The sequence below is a fragment of the Trichoderma virens genome (assembly GCF_000170995.1).
Source record: "Trichoderma virens Gv29-8 chromosome Unknown TRIVIscaffold_73, whole genome shotgun sequence".
In the NCBI taxonomy this organism is placed as follows: domain Eukaryota; kingdom Fungi; phylum Ascomycota; class Sordariomycetes; order Hypocreales; family Hypocreaceae; genus Trichoderma; species Trichoderma virens.
The window spans coordinates 59,222-83,541 of record NW_014013676.1 but is presented as its reverse complement, the minus strand read 5'-3'; the positions used below and the strand labels follow the sequence as shown (position 1 = coordinate 83,541).

Genomic DNA, 24,320 nt, shown 5'->3' with positions numbered 1-24,320 from the left:
CTAGACTGGAACGCTAACAAGACCTTTGCCCTGGACTATTGTATCCGGGGTATCGTCAAACTTCCGGACAGGGCCAAGACGGCTCTGGCAAAGCCGGGCCTGGAGCCACCTTCCGGATTGTCGACTAGGCTAATTCTTCTTGACTGCCGTATCGGGAGCTTGATGTTTCGGCCGAGCTTACACAGTCAGCTGTTTCACTACTGGCTGTGGCGGCTTGAAGGACGACCCTGGGAATTATATTGGACGTTGAGAAAGATAAATAGAGATGGCAGTTCCGGCCGTTGATTGAAGAACCAAGTTTCCCTCTGGATAACTCATCAACCGCAGCAGCAGCAGCAGCATTGAAGATCTGGTAATCTTCTTTTTAGGTCTCTTGTACATATCTTGTTCCGATTGTATATACATACTCTCACTCTCACTCTCGCAATCATGATCTTCAGCAAAGCACTGGCTGCTGCCGGCCTCTTGGCCACTGCTGCTTTCGCAGCTCCCACCGCCACCGTTGAGAAGCGTGCTGCCGGTGGCAAGCTCGTCATCTACTGGGGTGCCGAGGATGACAGCACCACTCTCGCCAACGTTTGCGCCGACTCTTCGTATGACATTGTCAACTTGGCCTTCCTCAGCCGCTTCTTCGCCGGCGGTGGCTACCCCGAACTCTCCCTGAGCACCCTCGGCGGCCCCTCCGCTGCTCAGAAGGCCGCCGGTGCCACCAACCTCCAGGACGGCAGTTCTCTGGTCTCCGCCATCAAGGCCTGCCAGGCCGCCGGCAAGCTGGTCATCCTCAGCATGGGTGGTGCTACTGACTACTCTGCCGTCACCCTCACTGGTGATTCTCAGGGCCAGCAGATTGCCGATACCGTCTGGAACCTGTTCCTGGGTGGTACCGCCACTCCTACCCTCCGTCCCTTTGGCACTGTCAAGCTGGACGGTGTTGATCTCGGTGAGTGAAATACCCATGTTCAACTACATCTATGTACGAGTCTCGTTTTTACTAACATCTCATTTCCACGATAGACAACGAGACCGGCAACCCTACTGGCTACCTTGCCATGGCCCAGCGCTTCAAGTCCAACTTCGCCAAGGACACCAGCAAGAAGTACTACCTGACTGCTGCTCCCCAGTGCCCCTTTCCCGACGCCTCGGAGCCCCTCAACGTCTGCCAGCTGGCCGACTACATCTGGGTTCAGTTCTACAACAACGGCAACTGCAACATTGGCCAGTCCGGCTTCAACACCGCCGTCAAGAACTGGAGCAAGAACATTGGCAACGCCACTCTCTTTATTGGTGCTCTGGCCAGCGGTGCCGACGGTGACCAGGGTTACGTCTCTTCCAGCGCTCTCCTCTCTGCTTACAAGGGTGTCTCTGCTCTCAACCTGCCCAACATCGGCGGTGTCATGCTCTGGGAGGCTCAGCTGGCTGTCAAGAACGGCAACTTCCAGAAGACCATCAAGGCTGGCATCTCCTCTGGCACCGGCACCAACCCCCCTCCTCCCCCTGCTTCTAGCAGCCCCGCCACCTGCTCCTGGGCCGGACACTGCGCCGGCGCCTCTTGCAGCACCGACGACGACTGCTCCGATGCCCTCACCTGCAACAGCGGCGTCTGCGGCACTGCTGGCTCCACTGCTCCTCCTCCTCCTACCTGCTCCTGGGCTGGACACTGCCTCGGCGCTTCTTGCGCTACTGACAACGACTGCTCTGACCCTTACGCTTGCAAGAACGGTGTCTGCTCCAACTAAATTTGGACAAGAGACGAAGCGACGCGGAGAGCACAGGCGGAGTGGAATATCGAGCCTTCATGTATATAAATTAATATGTATCTACCTTATGGGGCAAAAAAAGTGTACAAAAGCCCTTTTTGTTTATATATACAAACCAGCTGAATAAAGCGAATGCATATATCGGATATATTCAATCTTGACTCAAGTAAGGCATCTCCGTGACTGTTTGACAGAGTGAAAGGCGCATTGGGTGGTAGTAAAGAAGCTAGACGTTGAATCTATCGGATAATATGCATGACACTAGCTGCTAATAATGGCTGCCTCTACTGGCTATTTATGTGTCATCATGTGTTCCCGTATGGAGCCAATAGATAGCCGAGGGACAGCCAAGAGTTTTTCTTGCCGTTTCTTCAAGGGTGAAAGCCACCGATCTCGAGCACCCACCAGCGTTCTGCTAGATCCGTCGGTCTGTCCTACGAGACACGCGTGATCTTTTTTTTTTTTACCGAGGCATCGACTATATTGGTAGGATGGGAGATGGGATTCAGCTTGATTACGCATTACTGATATGTTGTGCAAGGCCCCCAATTTCCCCTTGTAGTTCAAGACAGCCGGTCGTTGCCTGGATTTGGCTTGGCCAGCATAATAGCCTTGTATTTAGACCCGCTGGAATCTCCTTTCTGTTCCCCGCATGTGGTGATGATTGCTAGGGAGTTTCAATAGAGCTAGCTGTATTGCTCGTATAAAGACTAGAATGATGGAGTATGTATATATACGGGTCTGGGTCCTACGCGTTGAGGTTGTAGTAGTTGATAGAGCAGGTCATTCATCGACTCAATACCATACCTCTTTTTTTTTCGTTTCATCTCTCGTTTTTCTTTAGTAGTTGCTGTGCTCTGTTCACAAATGGGCAATAACCGGCGTCTTCCCGGGGCTTCTGTCTCTGACCAAGTCGGAGCCACGGCTCGACTAAGCCGGTCATCACTCTCAAAGGCTCCCGACAATCGCATCCAGCAGCTCATCCATCAAATCAACGAGCATGGCTACGCCATTATACCCAACGCCTTCTCCCCTTCAATCGTAGCCGAAGCCAAAGCTGAAGTCGCCCGACTGACGGCGGATCCCGAGATAGCCGGGCCGGCGGCCGAAAAGGGTCGGAACACGTTTGAAGGGCATCAGACGCAGCGATTGTACGCGCTGGCGAACAAGTCGCGCGTGTTTGACGCCTTTGCGCTGCATGAGGATGTGCTTGCGCTAAATGACTATTATTTGGATCCGGGGTACTTGATTAACTCGTTTCAGAGCATAAATATCTTGCCGGGGGAGAGTGCGCAGACGTTGCATTATGATCATGGATATGTGACGATGGAGAGGCCTCATAAACCGGTCGGGACGGTGAGTGAGCGATTTGCTACAACAGCAACCGATTTGTAGCTGGCATAAGGAGCAGAAGAAAAGAAAAGCAAAGAAATAGAGGTGATGGCTGACTTACAAGAGCAGGGCGTCATGATTGCACTCGATGATTACACGGCCACCAATGGCGCAACTGTCATCGTCCCCGACTCGCATCTCTGGGATTCTCACCGCGTGCCTTTGGACGAGGAGACGATCCCCGTCGTCATGCCGGCGGGAAGCATGCTCTTCTTCCTCAGCACGCTGTGGCACGGTGGCGGCGCGAATACAAGCGATGGCAGCAGATTAGCGCTGACGGCGCAGTACTGCCAGCCGTGGATCCGGCCGATGGAGAATCAGATCCTGGCGGTGGACTGGGAGAAGCTGGATGAGATTCCGGAGCGATTGGTGGACATGCTCGGGTATAAGGTTGGGAACCCGTTTCTTGGGTTTGTGGACGGGGGGAGTCCGAGGGCGGCGGTGGGGAGGTTGTTGAAGAAGTATAAGGGGATTGCCGAGGCGAAGCTGTGAGGGCTTTTGCCTTTAGAGTTTTTTCTTGGATTATGAATTACATGTAATGACTTGATGCTGGAGGAGGGCTTGTATGTTTTGCTTTCAGTTATGGATACATGTACATACATACAGTAGCGCCCGAAATGGGTGTCCGCTTTGTTGATGTAAATCGGAAGTTTCTCTCCGCACGGAACCTTTTTTGTGGCGCATTGTGGCTGATACAGTGCGCAGCTTCTGAGCAGGTTGTACCCTCAGCGAAGGCCATACTACTTATACGAGCCGGAACTAACCTTTATTTGTGACTGGACGTCAATTTGCTGCCATCTTCTACTCCTTGCACTACCGACTTCCGTTGCCTCGCAAACTGTTACCAACGACAGTTAGCATGATACTACTATGTAGGTGGTTTATAAACAAGTAGTACCCACTGCCGAAATTCTCGACCTGTCCGAAGGATCAAGCCGGCAATACTATTACTACCAGGGGTTATAATTTGGTCTTCGTTTCGCAAACTATTGCTCTCATTCACGGCATGTAGTTTTCAAGCGGCTGAAAGGAAGCATTTGAACTTGATAAAGAAAATTCTACTCAATAGATTTGTCAAAAAAAAAAAAAAGACTCAAGTTACTGCATTCAATAGCCTGTTGACATACTACTATTGTGGCCAAAGCCCAGTTACAGTTACGTTCGGCGTATTAAACAGTGCTGCCTGGAAGGAATGTCGCTTATCATAGCACTAGGTAATAATAACCGGCGCTAATCACAAAAAGTAATACATAGCTACTCAATTATAAGCAGTTCCTGGACTTTGAAAATAGAACGCGTGATCCTTGTAAGCTACGGCAATACTAAGTAAAGAGTAGTAATAAAAAGCGTAAGGAATCTTCCATTTTGAACTTGATCAAACTATGAACGCTTTTATTGTAAGCGGATTAGAAAGAAGCAACGAGCACCTGTATTGAGGTACCTGAATTAATGTCCCATAAATCATTAGTCAGTACATACCTACCTATAATTCAGATGATTACATTTGTACAAAAAAGGCACACGGCTTGGCAACTATCTCATTACGCCACCCTTCTCCTTAATCGGAGTTGTATTAAGCAACGCTTCGGGCCTAAATACCCTGGACCTGGATAGACGGGTGTTTCAAGTTGCATACTGTACCAAAAGAGAAGGTTGTGATCTTATACCATGCTCAAATCGCGGTACATCTTTGCATCCGCGCCAATCATGTTCAACTAGTGTAGCCATAGGATTCAAAAGGCTACTCTTACTATCTAGTAGTGACCGAAAATGGACAACCTCAGCAGTTGTTGTTGTTCGAATTCCTGGAGAGACTCTATTGTCAGCATCAACAGGATCCTACGGGGGCGAGGGCAAGGATTGAAAGAGAAATTAGAGTCTGGTATTGGTCAAACAAATTCACCAGACGATTTGGAAGATGCCAGTGCAATACTCAGCAATAGAACCCAACTATAAAGAGAGACCTCGCTCCAGAGCGTTTCTCATAATATTTCCATCAATCTCAACAACTTTAATTGCCTTGTATCAGAGACTTTCAACTCCTTTTTGACGCTGTTCACTTCCATCTAAAATGGCTCGCTTGACTTACATCTCCCTAATTGCCCTTGCCAGCTCCGTTCTTGCTGCTCCTCAGCCGGCATTGACTGGAACTGAAGGCACGATTGCTTCAACCGTTCGAATTGCCGGCCCTACAGCTGCTCCTAACATTCACGGTCTCGAGATTGCTGCCGCTCCTCAGTTCTTGACCATCACTGTTATTAACAGCCATGGTGATGCCATCTCGACTTCGCACGCTCATGATCCCAACGGACCTTCTGCTGTGTCGGGCAATGTAGGTCCCGGCACCATGGCCAATGGTGCCACTGCTGCTTTTGCCGTTCCAACTGGATGGATTGGTAATGTCGCCATCAACGACGCCGGCTGGGCCATTACTGGCGATGATTCCCTGATTGAGGGTAACTTTGTTGTTCCTCAGGGATCTAATGAAGCCGTGGCCGATGTTGATGTCTCTTATGTGTAAATTATAGACCACCATTCGCATTCCTCGCTCCTATCAACTAATTCTTCTCTAGTAACGGATTCTCTGTTGCCATTGTTTGCTCTTGCAACGGACAGGTTGTGACAGGTTGCAACAAGAACTTGTTCAGCCTCAACTCTTGCGGCGTAGGTTGAACTTGAAGTACACCTTTACAGTAGACTGAAGCTAAACATGATATAAAGAACAACGACGGACAAAACGCCTGTGTTAACCCGCTCCGAAGCGATGAAGGGGCCACGTCTGCTGCGCCCTTCTTCGCCCCCTGCCAGCACGCCGCCTGGACGTATGTTAACGATGGCGCTGCCAACTCTTTCGGACAGTGTCAGTCTGGCCAAATCACTTGCTGCGTTGGGGCTGCTTGCCCTCCTAACCCTAGACAGCCATAAAGTCTTGGCGATTGAGGCTTAGACCTTGAGACAAGGAGAATTTTGCTGGTGCTACTATAAAGTAGTATCGGGAATTTTAGCCCTGTCTTTGTTCATAAATTATCCAAAGTATTTATTCTTCTTTACAGTCGTGTTATGTAAATAGTTACGCAAAATACATAGTTACATAGGATTATATACCAGTTACATACACCAATGCATTTTCATTATCGAAACCTTTTGCATTACGAAAGTCTGGTAGTGTCTACATAGAAGCATGCTTATCATTAGTGCAGTAATGTTTTCCTTCTTCTTCTTTTCCTTCTTCTTTCTTTCTTTTTTTTTGTACTCTTTTGAGGAGAAAAATCAAGCACTCGAACGGTTTATATTAAAGCAGCTCTTTACGGGGACCTAACAACTTACATCCTATATCCACAAGAGGCTTTAGCACCTACTAGCCACCCTAATAATACTCAGTCATAATATCACCAGGCTACCAGCTGTAATGCACAAAACTCGATTACAGTATTCGGAAATGAATGTTCATCTCAAGTAGTATCTTCGTTTTCATCTAACTATATGTCTTAAAGTAATATATATACAGTAGCAATTTTTTTTTTTATATGATCATGAGCCTGAAGATATAATATGTACACCAGCATCTTTTCCAATGTCATAATCTTACACACTGCCCGAGCCGTAAGGACTAAAAGCATATTGAATTCCCAGGGAAGAAAGGGAAGGTCCACCGTTCTGGAGCAAGTCCTTTCCGTTGTCCGCAGTGCCAAAATAAGAGTAGCGGTAGACGCAAGGGTTGTTATCGAGGAACGGGATCGCCGATCGCAAGAAAGTAGCCTCCTGGTCAGCGTTTCCTAGTGCTTGAAACTATTCGAGTGGTTAGTATCGGCAATCATTCTCTCTTGCTGTTAGCAGTTGTTATGAGCAACATACCTCTGTGATCCAGACCTGGCGGCCACCGCCAAGGGAGCAGATACTGTTGACCCAGTTTTCAAAATCTGCTTCCAGTGTCCAATCGTTGTACCAGTGGATGGGGATGAAATCGATGTGGCAGCCACTACAGGCTTGCAGGAACTGGCTGATCCAGTTGTAGCCGTCATTGGAGACAGCAGGAGCACCGAGTTGCGCGTGGCCATAGAAAGGTTCCATGTATTGCCTCCACGCATTAGCAGCATCGCCAGGGCTTAGATTGGCCTGGCTACCCAGCTCTGGCTCATTAAAGGCCAGCAAGTGCCCTGAGCCTCCATTGTTGATCCAGTACCAAGCATTGTCGAACCATTGAGTGGTATGGTAGCTCTGCGTGCCCCACAGCATGGGTACAAACTCGGCCCAGCTTTGCTTCTGGGAGGTTGTGCTGTCCCAGTTATACTGCCAGTTGACCTGCGAACCATGGCCATTATACGATCCGCCAAACTGCGAGATGGGAATATCATCGTTCGCAGCTAAGCCACGCTTTGGCCATGGATCGGCAAGGGCCAAGGTGAAAAGAGAAGCGGCAATGCTCAACTTCTTGCTGGAGAAAACCATGTTGGCTGAGTGTATGTGAGACCGCGAGAGCAAATTCACAAGATTTGAATAGCAAAAGAAGATAGAAGCGAAGTTTTTTTTTGCTGTGAGCAAAGAGATTAGATGTTCCAACAAGCTTGAGAGCGGTGGTGAATTCTTCTGTATTACAACGGCAATCTATATGCTATATATACAGTTTCCAAGCACTCAATTATCTTGTTCTTTTGATTGATTGTGATATCTTGAAGGATGATTGCAATCTGTCGAAGGATTTTTTTTGCTCTTCCTCTTCTGTTTTCACTTTCTGTTTTTGAACTAACCCGGTAAGCATAACAAGCCTATTTGTTAATACGCTTTCATTGTAATATGAAGCATGTGCCACGTGGGATGATAGTCAGGCACGCTTTCATAGTTGTTTGCTAAAAGTCCTAGTTGAGTGCTATTAAAAGTGGAACTAACTCACAGCCAGGATGCAACCCCGGCCCACGCTATATGCGGCACAGAAGGCTTATATTGCCTAGCATAACACGCTGGAAACTGCTGCCTTGAATCCTTCATATGTGGATATATACTTATTGTTTCTGCAAAAGGAAGGTAAAGATGTTTTAATTTCTAATAATCATACTCATTTGTAATACGCTCGAACGGATCCTGCCGATATAATGCCGCAGCAGACCATCTCGTAAGATACTGAATCTTTTCATTGCTGGGTATAATGATACATAATGATACGCTCATCTTTTGCAACTCATCTCCTTCTATATTCATCATAGGTTACATTTGGCTATTGACTCGTCATGGCTGCTGCTGCTACTCAAGAGCCGGATGTGGCTACGACTCTCGTCAACTGGCTCGGTTCTACTACAGCACGCCATTGAAGCTGCGGAACCTGCGGATCCTGTCACTGCCTATGAGCTTTATTTGGCAACTCAAATCTTACGGCAACTACCCAGGCGGCGGCATGTGTTGTGAGAAAAGAGTAAAGGTGACAAGATAGCTTTGCTTCAAGGTTGACTATCCCGGCCTGGCATGAACATGCGAATAGAAAGGGAAAAAGTATATAAATGAAGACATTGCTTCATCTCTTCTTTCAGTTCAGCCATCCAACAAGCATTGTTTCAACAGAGATTAGCTATTCATTCATCTGATATCATCATGCGTGTCATCTCTCTTCTCCCGTTTGTTGGCGCTGCCATCGCGCTCCCAACTGAAACCCCTGGAGCAGCTCCCGCTAACAACATCACCGCGCCTGATGTAAATGCCATCAAAGCCGTACCGCAAGATCACTTCAAGAGCTATCAGACTGGTGGCTTGGTGCGCCAGTCTCTCAAGTCTGAGGGATCAAAGTCCAAGCGCGACTGGACCTGCAGCACTTCGCCAATTCTGACCTGGGGCGACGGCGACAATGGCGGCAAAGGTATCTTTATCACCAACACTGACAACGACTGGCGGGGCTTCTACGCCTTCCACAACAACTGTGACACGATTCCTTACAAGTACATTTGGGTCGCAGCCGGCGCAACTCAATTTGTGTCCTTCCCTGATGGCTGGGAGGGCCGCATCCAGCGCGGAGTTGACGCAACCATGCTCAATGGCCAGGCTCACTGGCTCGGCACATGGTTTGAGTTCAGCTGGGACGCAAATGGCTGGGGCTGGAGCGACGTCTCTCTCATCCGTGGCTGTGACGGTCCTGTTCTGGTCAACTCTCAGGACGGCTCTGGAGCGTGGAAGGGATTCACGCAGGACATCTTGAGCAATGCGCCCAGCAACGCTCTTGACACCAAGGATGATGGACAGAGGGTGCTCGCGGCCACCGAATTCATTGGCGGGGCCATCAACACGCCTCCTCGCGACTGGGAGCTCCAGCAGGTTGGCTCTCAGTACGTTTATGTCGATGACTCGCACGGCAGCCCCGTCATTGCATCCACCAACGGCCGTTTCGGCACCACCTGGCCCGCCGGCCGAGCATAAAGCTGGCATTTCGAGATGACGCCTGTTTGATAACCTTGAGAGCATATATATATGTACATATATGTAAATACAGATAGTAAGAATTGTATAAATTATTGTGGAGATATTCTATGCCTATTACCAGTGACTAGTATTTTAACGTAAACAGTTGTCTGATCATGGCGTGTCAGAACTTACAGGGTCAGGGCAGCAATATTGAAAGCGGTGCATTGTTTGGTCTGTGAAATATGTATTTGTAGTATCGTAGTGCCGGAACCATCGGTCTATTATTGTCGATGATTCAGAATCAGTAGCAAAAAGAAATGTCAATTGAAGGAGTGCTATCGATGACACGGCAGCAAGGAAGTTCTTCTAATAATGTGTTGAAGTATGTCGCAGTATAGTAAGCTCTTTAGCAATGGTTAAGCATAAACATTTGGGTTTACTTTTTACTTTTCTTTTATGCATACAATTTACAATTGCTACTTTTGCACACAAGTACTTATCATCAATATAGAATAGAAACGGCAGTACTTCGTGATGTATCTGATGGATGTCAGCTGTTCGCGTTGCTCTAGAAGCATGTTAAAACTCTGAATCTTTTTCAATTGTAACAATATCCAATTATGGAAATAAAAAAACGTAAGGTAAGCTGTAGTCACAGTTGAGGCTGCAATGAGGTTAGTTCGAAATCCATCAGGATTCAGGGGGATTCAGGATCCATGGTTCCAGCACGTGGCGTAAGATGAGCCTAGACTATCCTGGAGTAGATCAATATTCCTCTGCCCCGGCAGCTCTCTTGCTGAAACTCTCCGTTGCTGGTAGGATCACCAATCAAGCTTCATGGCCAAGGATTTACACAGAACTTAAGCTATGATGCAAAATTAGTCAGGGCCCCCTGTTTTTATAGATAATGTCTATCCACATTGTTTAGTAATTGAATGTTTATCTCTAAGCACGGAAATGTAAGATGGTAAAGCCGAGAGACATTGCTGCTTGATGGTATTATATAACTGCATTACTGTATATTGCTGCATATCACTGTATATTGCCGCATATCACCGCATTCTCGTTTGTTTCACGCGTTGCAAGATCAATCTCAGCACTCTCTATTCTATACCGAATTTAAAGAGAATACAGCCATGTACTATAAATATTAAAGCCGTTATGTCCAGATTAATATCAGCTATTGAGATTATTGTCCCGTTATGACATATCTTATACTGCAAGTCTTCTAATAAGGTAATGGCGACGGTAGCCGCAACTAGGCGCCGGAAATGGCACTTTATCCAAAAACGGACGCAACTCTTAGGACCGCTATAAAAGAGTACATGATGATAAGAGGAAGTTCGCACTGTACCAGCCACAGGCTCGCAAAGTGGCCAAAGCGGACACTCATTTGTCCCTGCTATAATACACGTAGCTTGTATACTTGTAACAGATTATATTCAGTAAGTGCTTGAGCTCTTTGTGATGATTCATGATCAGCTGAATATTTGAAACTGTTTCATGCAGATGATTCTGATTGTATTGTGGTGAAAATGAGGCCCTTGGTCGGCAGTCAAGCAAGGATACCAGATTAACTGCGCCATGATCGTATTCGACGTCTAACCAACATGAAGCTATCTCGCCCCTATCTCTTCCGCTGCAAATCCCGCTGCGTGACTCATTCCCCAATTGGCTGCCTGCATCCTTGCCCGTATTCAAAATTAAACAATGCCATGTAATCAACATCTCAGCAAGCCAACAACTCATTGGATGCCAAGTCTAGATCTCTAGATGCGGGGTTGTTCCTTTATTAATGGCTAGCTCGTATAAGCGGCCAACGCCCGAACAATGAGGTGTGGCTCCAGTCTGACTCAAACACATTCATGAATCAGTGACTGATATTCAGCCTTACGAGGTTGTATTGGAAAACCTTCAGTTCGTATCCGGGACTTGGCATTGGATTGGATGACTCGATTGCAAAACTGGACATCTTATGGCTGGGGATATAATCGCTAGACTCGTCGCCATCATTGTGAGCGCTTCTCATTGTCAACACACTCTCTATCGCGACCTATCTCATACTCCGCGGCCATGGCGAATAAAGCGGTGCTCGATCTGAAGCTTCTTCGGAGCTCTTCGCCTAGGGGTCAGGCAACTCACCTGCACCATGTCCTCAAAAGCAATCCAAGCGCGGCGTCTTCCATCACATCTCAGCTCGTCTCGCTCGTTGCATCAGACTCTCTTCCGGCCATTGTTCTCGCATTATGGCCCTCTATCGTTAATGAGCCTCAGGAAATTCTGGCAGTGATTCGACAGGAGCTCTGCCTCAATGCTCAGCGAGCTGCCATTTCGCGATTCTACCGCCATCTGTATAGGGAAAAGACGTTTGCAAAGGCATGGGAGGTCGCCGGCGGTGCGGCAGGAATCGCTCAGCTGGTAACAAAGCTCAGCGTGAGCAGCGCGCGCTTCCTATTCAACCAGCTTGGGGCCACTGGTCGTGCACGAGGCGCTCGCAAAGAACGCCAGAGGGCGATGGAAGAGCTTCTGACTCTGCTCTGGGGAGTTGATGGAGATGAGAAGGCTGCGCTTGATAGCCGTCCGTTGCGCGAAGAATATGTCAAGATTCTTGCAGCTTGCGGTGGCGCTTTCAGATTAAAGTGGGAGGAGATGAAGCGGCAGACGCCCGATCACTACTTCATAGACGTTGAGACGGATCACGAGTTCTTTGAGCAGCATTACGACGAACAATTGCAGCGCGGCGAAATCTCTGCCTCGAAATTCCTGGACGAAGTGACGCCTCTAGTCATCCACCGCGTTGAGTATGGCCTGGATGTTCTGGACAGGTTCACAGAGAGTGAATCATTGTTTGGGGCCACTCCTGACGAGTTCCTTGAAGCAGTTGTTGATCCACTGAGCAAGCGGTTTTCGGCGAAACAGAGAGTAGCCAGTGACACCGCGATACGCTTCTGGAGCCGTGTTATGCTGTGCCTGAAAAAGCACCAGGCGTTTCAAAAGGACTTTAAAAACTCGAGCACGCACCACAAACGGATCCTTGCTCGTTTGGTCAAAGCGTGGAATCACTCTCAGGCACGGGCAGAATACACGGAGATGCTGACTCTGCTGTTCTCCCTTATCCCCAAATCTACATTTGCAGGATATTCGTTGATAGATCTCATAAAGAACGTCGCGCAAACACGGAGATACCAGCTTTTACGTTCGTTCTTGAAGCACACGGCCGATTATCAATTTGATATTGGGGAGCCCACTAGCTTGGAGCACTTGGGGCTTGTGAAGTCAACGATCCGCCGCTGGCAGGTCGGGCTTTTCTTTACCTTATCAGCGGACGAGGGCTTTCTCCTATGGGAGAAAGTCCAAAGGGCAGGAAAAGATGTCGAATACCGCCCATATCAAGCGTCGCTCTGTCATAGCAGGGACCCAGACGGCCTTCAGCTGTCCGATGGTCCCGTTGTTCGGGCACTTTTGTTGAACCGGAGCCAGACCCATTCTCCTCTCTCAACCTCAGACTTGGATACCATGCGGTCTGATCTTCGTCAAGAGGTTTCTAGGAGGATGAAAAAGGCCACCCAAGGCCGTGAGCCCGAAATAAGAGCGCGGTGGACAGTGTCTGCCCTGGCCCTGTGCGTCGCCATTGGAGATCTGGAGCTTTACGGGGAAACGCTTCGCTGGGCAAGGCGGTTTAACAAGGACCCATTGGCGGTCAGCATAATCTACGATCAATCGTCCCTGGATAAAGAAGAGCTAGCTGACCTTGTAACTGTCTTGCCCACCAAAGAAGGTAAATTGACTGTCACTGCCGAAGAGCTTACCCACAGAATTCAGTCTGCCAATGAAGTCTTGCAGATTCTCTTCGACACAGCCCTTATGGGTATCAACGAGCCTAGCTTTCGCGGCTGGCGGGATTGGGGTAATACGTTTCAATTGATCAATCGGGCGATTTGTAGACGCATAACCCGTGCCAACGACTTTCAGGGCAGGACCAATATATCAGATGACGCGTTGTATGAGGCACTGTGGAAGCCAACGTACGCCATGCTGGAAAGGATGTTGTCCAAAGTTCTTGGTGCGGTGGATGAAAAGTTTGATCACAAAGCCTATTCTACCCTCTCATGCCACGAAGCAAAAGAGCCCGAAACTCTGCAAGAGCCCACGATTAGATTTCTCAGTCGCTTGGCTGAGTATTACAACTCTCTCTGGGCAGAGCTTCGCCTTCGGGAAACGCCTGCTGTGGTAACAGTTGACGAGATCTGGCCCAAAGGACTAACACTTCAACACTTGGTCCGTAGCTTCGGGTCAGCTTTGCCATACCTGCCATATGCGCAGTCACGAATCGAGGCGGTTGTGTTTATGAACCCTCTCAAAGCTTTACAGCCGATCCAGATTGACGAAGAATCCCAGCTGGCCATTGGAACATATATAGACAGCTGGGCCGCGGCTCTTCAGCTGTACATTCAGATGCCGGGCAAGCTCTCCAAAGAGGACCAGCGTAAAGAGCGCATCTCAAGGGCCTGGTTGCACGCTACCTCCAACCTGAGCAAAGACCGCATGTCCCCTGAAGAGGCTGAGCGGTTTTGGTGGCCTGTGTTTGAGGGAATTGGAATTAAGAAGGATGAAGTTGGGATTGATGAGAAGGCGAATGAGCGACCTGAACCATCTCTTCCTGACGCAGATGAGGCGGACTTGCAGCCCATCGAGTGGAATCCCGATCCTGATTACGACCGAATCTCGCAGCCTAACAAGAACAAGACACTGACACCGACATGCTTAGATGTCTTGCTAAGTCGGCCAAAGTACGCGTATGAGCACCTATTTAAATTTACTAAGGTCGAGAATTCCGTCTTTGGGGGAGTCAAATGCGTCATTCCTGGAAAGCCTCGTCCTTCAACTTTCTGGTATTCACTCTTTAGGAAGAATTCAAAACTCACTGGGGCGCGTGCGGATGCTTATGTGGCTGCGGGGATCCTGGCTCTCAACATGAAGCATGGCTCTGACACCTCATTGCTGAAGACGCCGTTCCCTAATTCAGAAGCAGTGCGCATTCCGGCTTTGTATCTTGACCAAGAGTTTCTAGAGAGAGAAGTCGACAAGAACACGTCTGGAGTTACTGGCATAATCCGTGATCTCAGATATTATGTGCCGGCTGGCCTGCTCTCTCAGCTGGGAGCTTCAGTTCTTGAAAGCATAAGAAAGAAGCCGGAAATAGACAAACCGTATGGTACTTTGGTATGGATAATCAATATGATCCTGGAAGGGGCTGATCCCTCGTTGGCAATCCCTCTGATCCAGCAATTTGTCTTGGAGAACCCGGATGCAAGCTCATGGCATAGGCCGCTTCTTAACAAAAAGGCCCTTATTCATTTCCGCCCAGCTGATGCGAAGAGCTTCTTTGAGAGCTTTACAGACGCCATCCTGGATAAGCTCCAAGAGCAGGAAGAGAGGCGTGCGAAAAAGCAGCCTGATGATGCACCTACAAACAAGGGACCGCTTGTCAAAGTCACCACTGTCAAAATGCTGGCTCAGCTTCTGAGAGAATCTCCTGTTGTCGACCCGGGTCTCTCGGTCGATTTAAACATTAGGATCGTCAAGAGAGCAAGCCATGTCGATATACGAACAGCTTCCATCAGGGGACTAACGGAGGCAGTTGCACAAACTACCAATCCTGAGGTGAAGAAGCGCATTTTTGATGCGCTGCTCAAGTACGCCGCGCCGATTGCGTCTTCGATCAATGAATCGCAGCCTTTGACGGACTGGAATGCTTTAACATCTGGCAATGAGCTGCCTGAAATATGGAAACCTGGCTATGAGACCCCCCCAATCATGGAGCTCATTTTGCAGATTGGTTCAAAGATGGATTGGCAGTCAGAAGAAGGCCGATTGTATAAGGAGCTCGTCGAGTCCGTGTTTAAGGCTTCGGCGGAGAACCAAAGGCATTGGATGAAGCTGTTCATTCAACGGCATAGTTTCAGTGTGCCTGATGATGCCCAGCTTCCCGCCATCCCCATGTTTCCAAATGTGTTGAGCACTCTTCATGATGTGATGGAATCCGAGACTCCAATCAAGTACATTGATTTGGCAAGGCAGTATTTGCTGCTGATGTTAAATTTCCCAGACTGGTTGTCTGCTATAAAGGATGCTGTGGAAGCTGACCAGAAGCTGCTTCACTCTAGTTGGGGCAGACATTGGTGCTATCTATGGTTCGATGGTTTTCATGGAGTGAAGACGAGGCTTTTTGGAACCATTTGCCTATATCTCACCAACAAAGAAATTAGCGACGAAAAAGCCCAGAAGAAGGATTCTCATCTGACACTTGAGTCGTTCCTCTTCGAGATTGCGGATGCCCTCATTGTGCAAGGGAAATTGACCAGCTTTGATCAGTTCTTGAGCGACACAAAGGATGTCAATCGTGATAATGCCGTTTGGGGCCGGATTTTGGAGCGAATTAATGGCCTTCGAACACCCGCGTGGCAAGCTGATCTGAACCGAAAGCCACCAGGCCTCCCAGATACGCTGCCGCTCAAGATCAGGATGCTGGATTTGCCTCGAGAGACTCCAGAGCCGGATAAGGCCCAAGAGGTTGTGACCAGATGCGCAAATAGAGTTATAGAGCTCCTCAATGACATTGTGTCTAGCGGAGTTCCATACTTCAGCAGCTTCGACACGCTCAAGAGAGAGTTGATGAACTTTGAGCCCAAGGTCCTGATGGCAATCAAGATTGGTTCGACGCCTGCACTTGACAACGCAAACAGCGTTACTTTGGTGGATCATCTCCGCGCGGATCTGGCGGCGACCCTGTTGGATAGCAGCTGTATTTTCTGGCAGAGCAACCTCAACAAGCGTGAAGGAGATATATACAAGCAGGCCGAGGAGCTGGTGATGAAGATGAGCGCCAGCAGCGTGGAGAATTTCAGAAAGCTGGCGGCGCCGGGGAAGGCAAGCATTGAGAATACTACAGGTTTCGACATGTGGTGTTGAGAGGGACGCTACTGCGACAATCTTTTCTACTTTTTCTTCATGATAATTTACGAATATTCTTGTTCTGCCTCATTTGGTTCACATCTATGTTGACTTTCCCATCCTTGTGTTATCGCAATCTAGGGTAGCACTCAATTCTACTGCTACTAATAATAAACGGGCACACCTCTGGCCTACAGGAGGTGGACGCCAAGTACACCGTGAATAAAAATCATTATTGGCACTTCCTTGTCTCTTGGGACAGCTAGGACCGGGCCGATGCGGGTTAGTAGCAGTATTACGTGGGGGCTGGCCGCCTCTGAGTAATACTTGAAGCCTCATGTCTTAGAATTTCTTTTTGTATACATCCATTGGCTGTGAGCTATCCACTTGTTCCCTCCCCACTCCTTTCGCATGTAATTAACACCGTCAATGCGGCGGCAGAGACGGTGGCTGGTAATTGGTTCGCGTGTCTGAGACTGATATGCAAGGGAGGGAGACTCTGGTCTAAGGACAGGCATTGGCCGAATGGGAAATACAATGACCCCTCTTGGCGTTACTAGTTGGAGGACTATTTGGAATGGCGTTGTTCCTGTACACGATGGGGTGGATAGATGATCTGATCGACGGGGAGCTGAGCGATCGAGTGATTGTGGCCGGCGATCTGGGGGCGTATCAGATACATGGAGTACGGAGCGGCTGGGAGTGCCTTTGTGTAAAGACATGGATCGTGGGGCATTTTCATAAGCACGAGGGAAGGGATATTTAAGTCGTAGTAGATATTGATTCGATTCAATGCTCTTTACCATATCTCATACCTTGGCAATCGGTTGTATACACAGCAGGCAAATACTGTCAAGATGAATCGTTTTCTCTTTCCTGAACCTCTCAAGCAAATCCACGTTGGGCGCGGCGACGATGGATACGAAAATGTTTTAACCGCAGAGGTTGATGAAACCTTTTACAAATGGGAACACGAGACGTCCAAGGCCAAGCTCATGAGGCTTTGTGCCCCTGCCTTGTGGCCCAAAGGCTCCTACAACAGTTATTGTCCTCGGCCCATCCTGATTAATGAGCATCATCAGTCAATGTTGCAGGAGCTCAGCGATGCATTGGTCGCCTCAGTTACCGATATCGTGTATCGATGGTGGCTCGACAAGGCAGCTGATCTTCCCAGGCGAATGCCTCTTGGGGAGAAAGAACACGAGCTCTTGCAGGTAAGTGACTGCTATTCTATTTCCCCCTATTTCCCCCTAAAAAATATTGATGAGAACTGACATGAATCCAGTATGTGGATCGACAATCGATAATCGGAAGATTACCCCGTTATGAAGACTGCAGAGGCTCGTGGAGGCCCGACTTCTTGGTCGAAGAAGTCAGGACCAAAGACGGCATCACGGTAGAGAACTTTCGAATTACCGAAATCAATGCTCGGTTTTCCTTTAATGGGTTCATGCACGCGACGTATGGACATATGGCTCTAGAGGATACGGGGATGGGGAGACATGGACTCGCCAGCGCTGCAAATCCAAAAGAGGTACAGCCCAAATGCTCCATGTACTGTAATGAAGGATCTCTCTAACAATGTTTCTAGATTGTAGATGGACTGTTTTCTCTTTTTCGACGAGATCGCCCCATTCATTTCCTCAAAGGCGAGGAGGCTGGAATGGATATCCACATGTTTGTCGACGCTTTTAAACGCCGCTTGGGCGTTGCCCCACGAATCGTGAACCTCGAGGATCTGAGGCTGGTGCCAAATTCCAGAAGCAAGTCCGGGTATATGCTCTGTGCCGTCTTCAGGAAGCCTGAGCGAGGTACTTCCAAGCCCGACGTGTCGTCCCTGTTCTTGACTAGCGAGGGAGAGCTGGTGGAGCAGATCTACCAGGTCGGGCTGGAGTTGCATCAGCGTGAGCTGCTTGCAATGCGGCCCGAAATGTTGCGTGAGATTAGCTTACGCTGCTTCAATGACATGCGGACCATCTTGCTGGTCCATGACAAGCGAATGCTGGGCATTATCAAGCAGGAGCTTCCGAAGCAAGTGTTTCTTGGGATCATTACAGAGAGGCAGGGAAGGATTCTCGACAGGGGCATCGCTGATACATACCTTCCGGGATCTTTGGAGCTCAAGGATCTCTTGTTACACTCGGAGGCGTACCCCAATCTTCGCCAGGAATACCTTTTGAAGCCAATCCGCAGCGGAAAGGGCGACGGTATCGTGTTTGGCGACAGCATCACCAACGAAGAGTGGGTGGCTGCCCTAAAGCGTCAGCTCTCCCCTGGTCTTGAGCTTGAGAGAAGCTGTGTGGTACAGCGTCGGATTACCCATCGCCTGTATGACGTGGTACTGAAGCCGTCGGGAGAGAGGCTGCAGTATCCCCTGGTCGGTACGTACATGGTCATCAACGGAGCCCTGCTCGGGCTTGCGCTCTGGCGGAGTAGCGACGATCGGATCTGTGCAATCAGTCACGGGGGAGCTTGGCTGTGTTCGGTGATACGCAAGGACAGGGGAACGGTGGGAGATGATGTCTCACAGGTTTACTAAGCCTGCGTCCAATTACGCTCGTACTCGTACTACTACTACTATTATCATAGTCTATCTGCCAGGGTTTAATATCATGTTTCTTGACTTTGTATCCACACATGTACGAGTATAGTCGTAGTCATGGTTTGTTGACAGCGGTAATTCCCTCGGAAATTGTGCCGTTTGTGTTTGCCAGCTGATCAGGGGGCGGGGGTTAAACGCGGACGAGATTTTACTCTTATGTCTCGTTCTCGTGTATTGTGACGTATCCTAGCATCTGTACGGTGCATGCTTGTACTTGTGCCAGCAGGAGTGACATGATAAATAACCCTTTGCGTCGATGGGATGGATCGAATCTGGTACCCAAGTCCGTCCACGACCTATCTACATGAAATTGACCATTGCCATTCCTCCTGCCAGCATCGCTTTAAACCTTGTCTATATATCACTTTAAGCCTTGTCTATATATCACTTTAAGCCTTGTCTATCTATCACATCATGTATCGCCGTGCTGCATCCAGCGTCCTTACAGCCCATCGTATATATGGTGCTGCTAATCGCCAGCGATATCCCTGGCATATCCGGGCTGCATTCCATGAAACTCGTCATACTCATCTGTCGGCCGAAATCTCACAGATAGTTCCGAGCCTGGATGCACCCGATCTGAGCTACGCCCAGGAACCTGGTCACGTCCGCAGCGTGTGTGAGATGCTCCAGCAGAGGGGCATCCTCAAGGTCATCCTGGGATTTGCTGATGAGAAAAGCCGATATCTCGAGCAGCTGCTCCTGAGCCTGCATCGAGATCACGGTCATCAACTGCCCATTTCTCACAGCGCTACCCGCGGCTGGTTCTGGGACGTTCTCCCGTCTTCGACCAGCTTCCAGTCAGCCAACTGCCAGGCTCGATCAGAGACAATGGAGGACTTCCCCTGGCACACTGACTGCAGCTACGAGAATCCTCCACCGCGCTACTTCGCCCTGCAGGTGCTTCAGCCTGATCGCTACGGTGGCGGAACGCTTTCTGTCATGAATGTGGAGCGACTCAGCGAGCTGCTTTCACCCGAGGCCAGGGAGTCTCTGGCCAGACCCGAGTTCCTCATCCGCACACCACCCGAGTTTATCAAGCACCCCGGCCACCAGCACATAGTGGGAAGCATCTTGCTGGCCAACGACGAGGGCCGGCTCAACTTGATGCGCTTCCGGGAAGATCTCCTGACGCCCCTGAGCGAACGAGCGTCGGCTGCTCTAGAGGAGCTGAGACAAGCCCTGCAGGGAGCCGAAGCGAGAGACCACTCGACCTTGCACCTCACTGCCAAGGCCCTTCCAGAGCGGTCCATCATCCTCATTGACAACCGGCGGTGGCTGCATGCGCGGAATCACGTCAAGGATCCGGAGCGGCATCTGCGTCGGGTGAGATGGGATGCCGTTCCCTTTACTGGAGCCTCGGCGTAGGAGCAAACAAACAAGAGTAAAAGGAGTAGCCAGGGGTATCGGATGATGAAGCTCGGCGGTGCGGCGGTACGGAGATATGGGAGGGCATGCACTTGGTTTGAGACACGGGACGGACCAAGTCTGGTCGAGGTGTTTTTTTTTTTTTTTGGAGGTTGGTTAAATAGTGGCATGTACTATTGGTCTGCTGTGAAGCACATGGACCCTACCTGTAATGTAATACGAGTATAAACAAACATGTATGGTATCCTGTCTGTATGTAACCCCGACGGTAGTATTTTGTTTGACAGCAGCAGCCAAGCATATTGCTGTGGTTGCACTACATGTGCTTTTGTGTGCGTGTGACGTCTCCAGAAAAGGACAATATGGAAAACATAAACATTCAATTTCCCGGCCCGCCTCTGGTGGCCTGTCGATCGTACACACATGCAGCGTGTGGCTGGGCTGAACAGAGCTGAATCGCAATTTGCAGGGATATTTGCCGAGCAACGCCATCGCACCCGGCTTCATCCTGGCAGTATGCGAACCAGGCCAGTCCTCGTACCCTGTATTGCCAGCGGTTCAGCCATCATAGTAATAATGGCGGTCAAATTGAAACATTGTCTCTCCCGGCACCACCAGTTTCAGGCATAGCGACATGTCTCAGAGCAATGAGATCCATCAGTTCTGACGTGGACTAACTAGCTGCATCCAGCCGCAGGCGTTATTACAAGGCATCCGTTCGCCTTGTTTCCCTCTCCCTCTATTTGTGTTTACTTTGCTTTTTCTTGGCCATCTGATGCAAGGGAAATTACGTGTGCTTTGCCTGCATGTCTCAGGCTGAAACTAGACTATGAGCAGTGGCTCTACTTGGCTGCCTAATTCCACCAAAAGCAATTATTGTTGCTGTCTTGTCGTCGACCCATAGGCTACAAGTTCTCGACGTCAGGCGTACGGCGATGAATACAGTGAGCCTCGCACAGTAGCATGAACTTGGGCATGTGAGCAGAGCACCATCATCAGGGCTGCTGCCCGTGCAGTATTTCTACGCTGCCGCTGAAAAATGGGCAGTTTAATCAAAACTTGCTCTCTTTAATAAAATTAAAAAAAAAAAAACAGCGGCAGTTCAGATTGAATTCCAGCGATGGAGTTTCAGCCACATTCGTTGCGCGAGGTCTTGGCCATTGCCAAAATCCACCCTTTTTACGTAGAGGGGATTCAGTATCCTCCCGACGGCAAGGCTATTCAAGCAGTGAGAGAAAGAATAGCAACGGAGCAAGAACGAGAAAGTGAAGATCTTAAATCGCAGCCCATTATCTGGAAGAAGAATCTGTAAGTGAAAGAGGGTAGCTGAGGGCTGTGTATGTACATAATTGGTCAATTCTCTAACCCGAAATTACATAGCTACGACACCATTCAACGGCTTATCAACGACACAGATCCCAACAACACATATCGCCAGAGCGTGTATGCAAGCATCACAGGCGGTGGGTTTGGCTCGAAGCCGTTATTCTTCGGCACAGATGTATATGAGAACCGCAAACACAGGGCCCATTTCGGCCATTTTCTCAAAACCATTGGAGCCCTCGAGCCAGGAGACTGGGCACTGACGACTCATTGTGCGGGTGAGCTTTACAGGTTAGTCACTTGATGTCGCGGTGAAGAAACGCTGGTGCTGACTTGGAGAATAGATCCCTGGATCTCATGCTCGAAATCATGGAGAATGCCGGTGCCTCGGTTCTCAGCGCTGGCAATTTCATGCCGCCTCACGATGTTGCCAAACTCTTGGCAAAATACCACATCAACGTGCTCGCCGGTGATAGCGGCCAGATTGTCCAGATGGCGCACCACATCTCGAATCTTCCCGAGGAAGAGCGCGCACTGATCAGGCTTGACAAGATCATCTACACGTCTGAGGTGCTTACCGCTGCGCAGAGAGCACACATCAAGGCGACCTTTAAGGGCATCAAGATCATCTCTATTCTGGGCAGCGCAGAGGCAGGACCGTGGGCAGCAAGCAACCCTGATATCACTGGAAGAGTGAGCACCACCAGTGAAGAGGATCTTATTTTCGACACCCGAGCTATGATACTCGAGGTGCTTCCAGCGTCATTTGCTGAGGGTGACCAAAATGTTGATCCGCTGCCTGACGGAGAGACGGGAGTGGTTGTACAAACGTCTCTCTCGCGATTGCGCAACCCACTTGTCCGATATGTCACTGGCGACATTGGATCCATCCATCCGCTCCCTGAAGAATCTCGAGACAAGATTCCCGCTGCCGATTGGCCCTATCTCCGAATTCTTCGCCTCCAAGGCCGCGATAGGCGAGTCAGCTTCGACTGGGATGGGGAATACATCCAGTTTGAAGACATGGCAGCTCTGTTGAACAATGAGGAATGCGGCGTCTTGCAGTGGCAGATCATCCTGGACAAGCTGGAGCCATCTTTGGAGTCATCTTTGGAGATCCGATTGATGTGCTCTCCACGAACTTCTCGAGTTCTTTCACATGATGCCCTCATTGCTCGTATTAAGGGATTCCTCCATGTCATAAAGACAAATGAGTATCGTTTCAAGACGACGTTTGTCGACGAGTTGGATGGGTTTGTGAGAAGCAGCACTGGCCGCAAGGTCATCAAGTTTGTCAACCGATACAACTAGGAGTGCGCATGCTATGGATCTCGTCCTATGGATCTTGGTTTGTGCTTTGACATGATAAATCTTGAGAAGCTTTATAGACATGCCACGCTTTTTCTATTTTTGTTTGGGATACGGTAGGAAGAAAGTTTAACATAGCTTGGTTCTAGGTAGAGAATTAATAAATTGACCGGATTTGTTTTAATGCTTAATCTAAACTTGTCATATATCCACGTTGATCAAAGAATTCTCCCCAATCTTACCCAATAATTACTTTCCCAAAACTTGGGCAAGGATTGAACCCTCTTATTATATCCTGTGAATAGATTAAGGAACGTGTTCGTATGGCTCAGGTCGCGGTTGCATCTTTTCACAGACAAACTCGCCCCCTTCTAACTTGCATGGCCATGCTTTGGGTCTTCTCAGAATGTGCCACCAAAAGTTTGTGTGCACCAATATCCAGCGCGACTGGCCATGTTCCCTCTTTGAGCTGAGAATACAGGATTCTGGCTTGGCTCAGACATTCTTCCAGTCCTCAGCACAAAATTTCGAGCCCCAACTCGTTCAGTGACAAGTATGTGAGGTCAATTACCTGGATACGCGCCCAACTGACTTGCTGAGAACTGGGCCTAGACGGCAATATTTTTTCAAGTCATGTTGGCTTTTTAGGCGTGCGCTTTGAACAACATCCTTGAGGGGCTTCCCTCGCGTAACCAAGTGAATATTGTTGCTTAGATCACTTCTGGCTAATAAATTTCTGCTCAGGCCCTTGATAGCCGAAGATCTTGCCCAACATTTCGTCCGAAAGATCCAGGATATGGAAAGTTTGGATTAGAAGCAGTGAGAGAGCCATCGCATGAGTTCTCAAAGCTTCGTATTATATCTCCATTCGCTGAATAACCTGCAATCTAACCACAGAAAGACGATCCGGGTCCTCTTCATTGGAGATTACGCGGTTGTCGAGCTCTTTTTGGGAGAGCTCACATTCCCTTCTGTCCATGCTAGTCCGACCATTCTCTTCATTTCCAATCTTTGAATGAGCAATAAGATATCCAAGCTGCGAATACGATGAAGTTCATCATAAGTGTTTTTGGGAATAAGCGAATTGGGGTCAGGCCATTGTGTCACTAATACCTAATCTATGGTTGCCTGAGAATCCACTTCCTCTTGCACAATGATTCGAGACAGAGTAACAACCACAATTGAATCAAAAAGAAAAGAAAAGGAATGTGGCTGTTGAATGAGTTGTGATT

The 24,320-nt window shown here is 49.0% G+C and overlaps 9 protein-coding genes across 9 annotated transcripts; 8 read left to right on the top strand and 1 right to left on the bottom strand.

Annotated features, from left to right (window-relative positions):
* Positions 1-308: 308 nt before the first annotated feature.
* TRIVIDRAFT_213202 (glycoside hydrolase family 18 protein) lies at positions 309-1,904 on the top strand (the record flags this gene model as incomplete). Its single annotated transcript, XM_014099969.1, has 2 exons — positions 309-940; positions 1,015-1,904. 2 exons carry the CDS (start codon positions 430-432, stop codon positions 1,734-1,736), a joined length of 1,233 nt encoding a protein of 410 aa, XP_013955444.1.
* Positions 1,905-2,624: 720 nt separating this feature from the next.
* TRIVIDRAFT_192270 (uncharacterized protein) lies at positions 2,625-3,641 on the top strand (the record flags this gene model as incomplete). The annotated part of the gene is made up of 3 exons (XM_014099968.1): positions 2,625-2,669; positions 2,712-3,113; positions 3,219-3,641. The coding sequence occupies 3 exons, from the start codon at positions 2,625-2,627 to the stop codon at positions 3,639-3,641; spliced, it is 870 nt and encodes a 289-aa protein (XP_013955443.1).
* Positions 3,642-5,220: 1,579 nt separating this feature from the next.
* Positions 5,221-6,074, top strand: TRIVIDRAFT_70385 (uncharacterized protein; the record flags this gene model as incomplete). Its single annotated transcript, XM_014099967.1, has 3 exons — positions 5,221-5,666; positions 5,723-5,813; positions 5,871-6,074. 3 exons carry the CDS (start codon positions 5,221-5,223, stop codon positions 6,072-6,074), a joined length of 741 nt encoding a protein of 246 aa, XP_013955442.1.
* A 523-nt stretch (positions 6,075-6,597) lies between these two features.
* TRIVIDRAFT_230914 (uncharacterized protein) lies at positions 6,598-7,693 on the bottom strand (the record flags this gene model as incomplete). The annotated part of the gene is made up of 2 exons (XM_014099966.1): positions 6,598-6,938; positions 7,005-7,693. 2 exons carry the CDS (start codon positions 7,596-7,598, stop codon positions 6,735-6,737), a joined length of 798 nt encoding a protein of 265 aa, XP_013955441.1.
* Positions 7,694-8,374: 681 nt separating this feature from the next.
* On the top strand, positions 8,375-9,652 carry TRIVIDRAFT_213200 (uncharacterized protein; the record flags this gene model as incomplete). The annotated part of the gene is made up of 2 exons (XM_014099965.1): positions 8,375-8,432; positions 8,803-9,652. The coding sequence occupies 2 exons, from the start codon at positions 8,375-8,377 to the stop codon at positions 9,546-9,548; spliced, it is 804 nt and encodes a 267-aa protein (XP_013955440.1).
* Positions 9,653-11,606: 1,954 nt separating this feature from the next.
* TRIVIDRAFT_70387 (uncharacterized protein) lies at positions 11,607-16,505 on the top strand (the record flags this gene model as incomplete). Its single annotated transcript, XM_014099964.1, has 1 exon — positions 11,607-16,505. The coding sequence occupies one exon, from the start codon at positions 11,607-11,609 to the stop codon at positions 16,503-16,505; it is 4,899 nt and encodes a 1,632-aa protein (XP_013955439.1).
* Positions 16,506-17,309: 804 nt separating this feature from the next.
* TRIVIDRAFT_111957 (uncharacterized protein) lies at positions 17,310-19,116 on the top strand (the record flags this gene model as incomplete). Its single annotated transcript, XM_014099963.1, has 3 exons — positions 17,310-17,701; positions 17,773-18,021; positions 18,079-19,116. 3 exons carry the CDS (start codon positions 17,345-17,347, stop codon positions 19,024-19,026), a joined length of 1,554 nt encoding a protein of 517 aa, XP_013955438.1.
* Positions 19,117-19,461: 345 nt separating this feature from the next.
* Positions 19,462-20,457, top strand: TRIVIDRAFT_180603 (uncharacterized protein; the record flags this gene model as incomplete). Its single annotated transcript, XM_014099962.1, has 1 exon — positions 19,462-20,457. One exon carries the CDS (start codon positions 19,504-19,506, stop codon positions 20,455-20,457), a length of 954 nt encoding a protein of 317 aa, XP_013955437.1.
* Positions 20,458-21,528: 1,071 nt separating this feature from the next.
* TRIVIDRAFT_83686 (uncharacterized protein) lies at positions 21,529-23,277 on the top strand (the record flags this gene model as incomplete). Its single annotated transcript, XM_014099961.1, has 3 exons — positions 21,529-21,765; positions 21,838-22,071; positions 22,125-23,277. 3 exons carry the CDS (start codon positions 21,578-21,580, stop codon positions 23,089-23,091), a joined length of 1,389 nt encoding a protein of 462 aa, XP_013955436.1.
* Between the last annotated feature and the right edge of the window lie 1,043 nt (positions 23,278-24,320).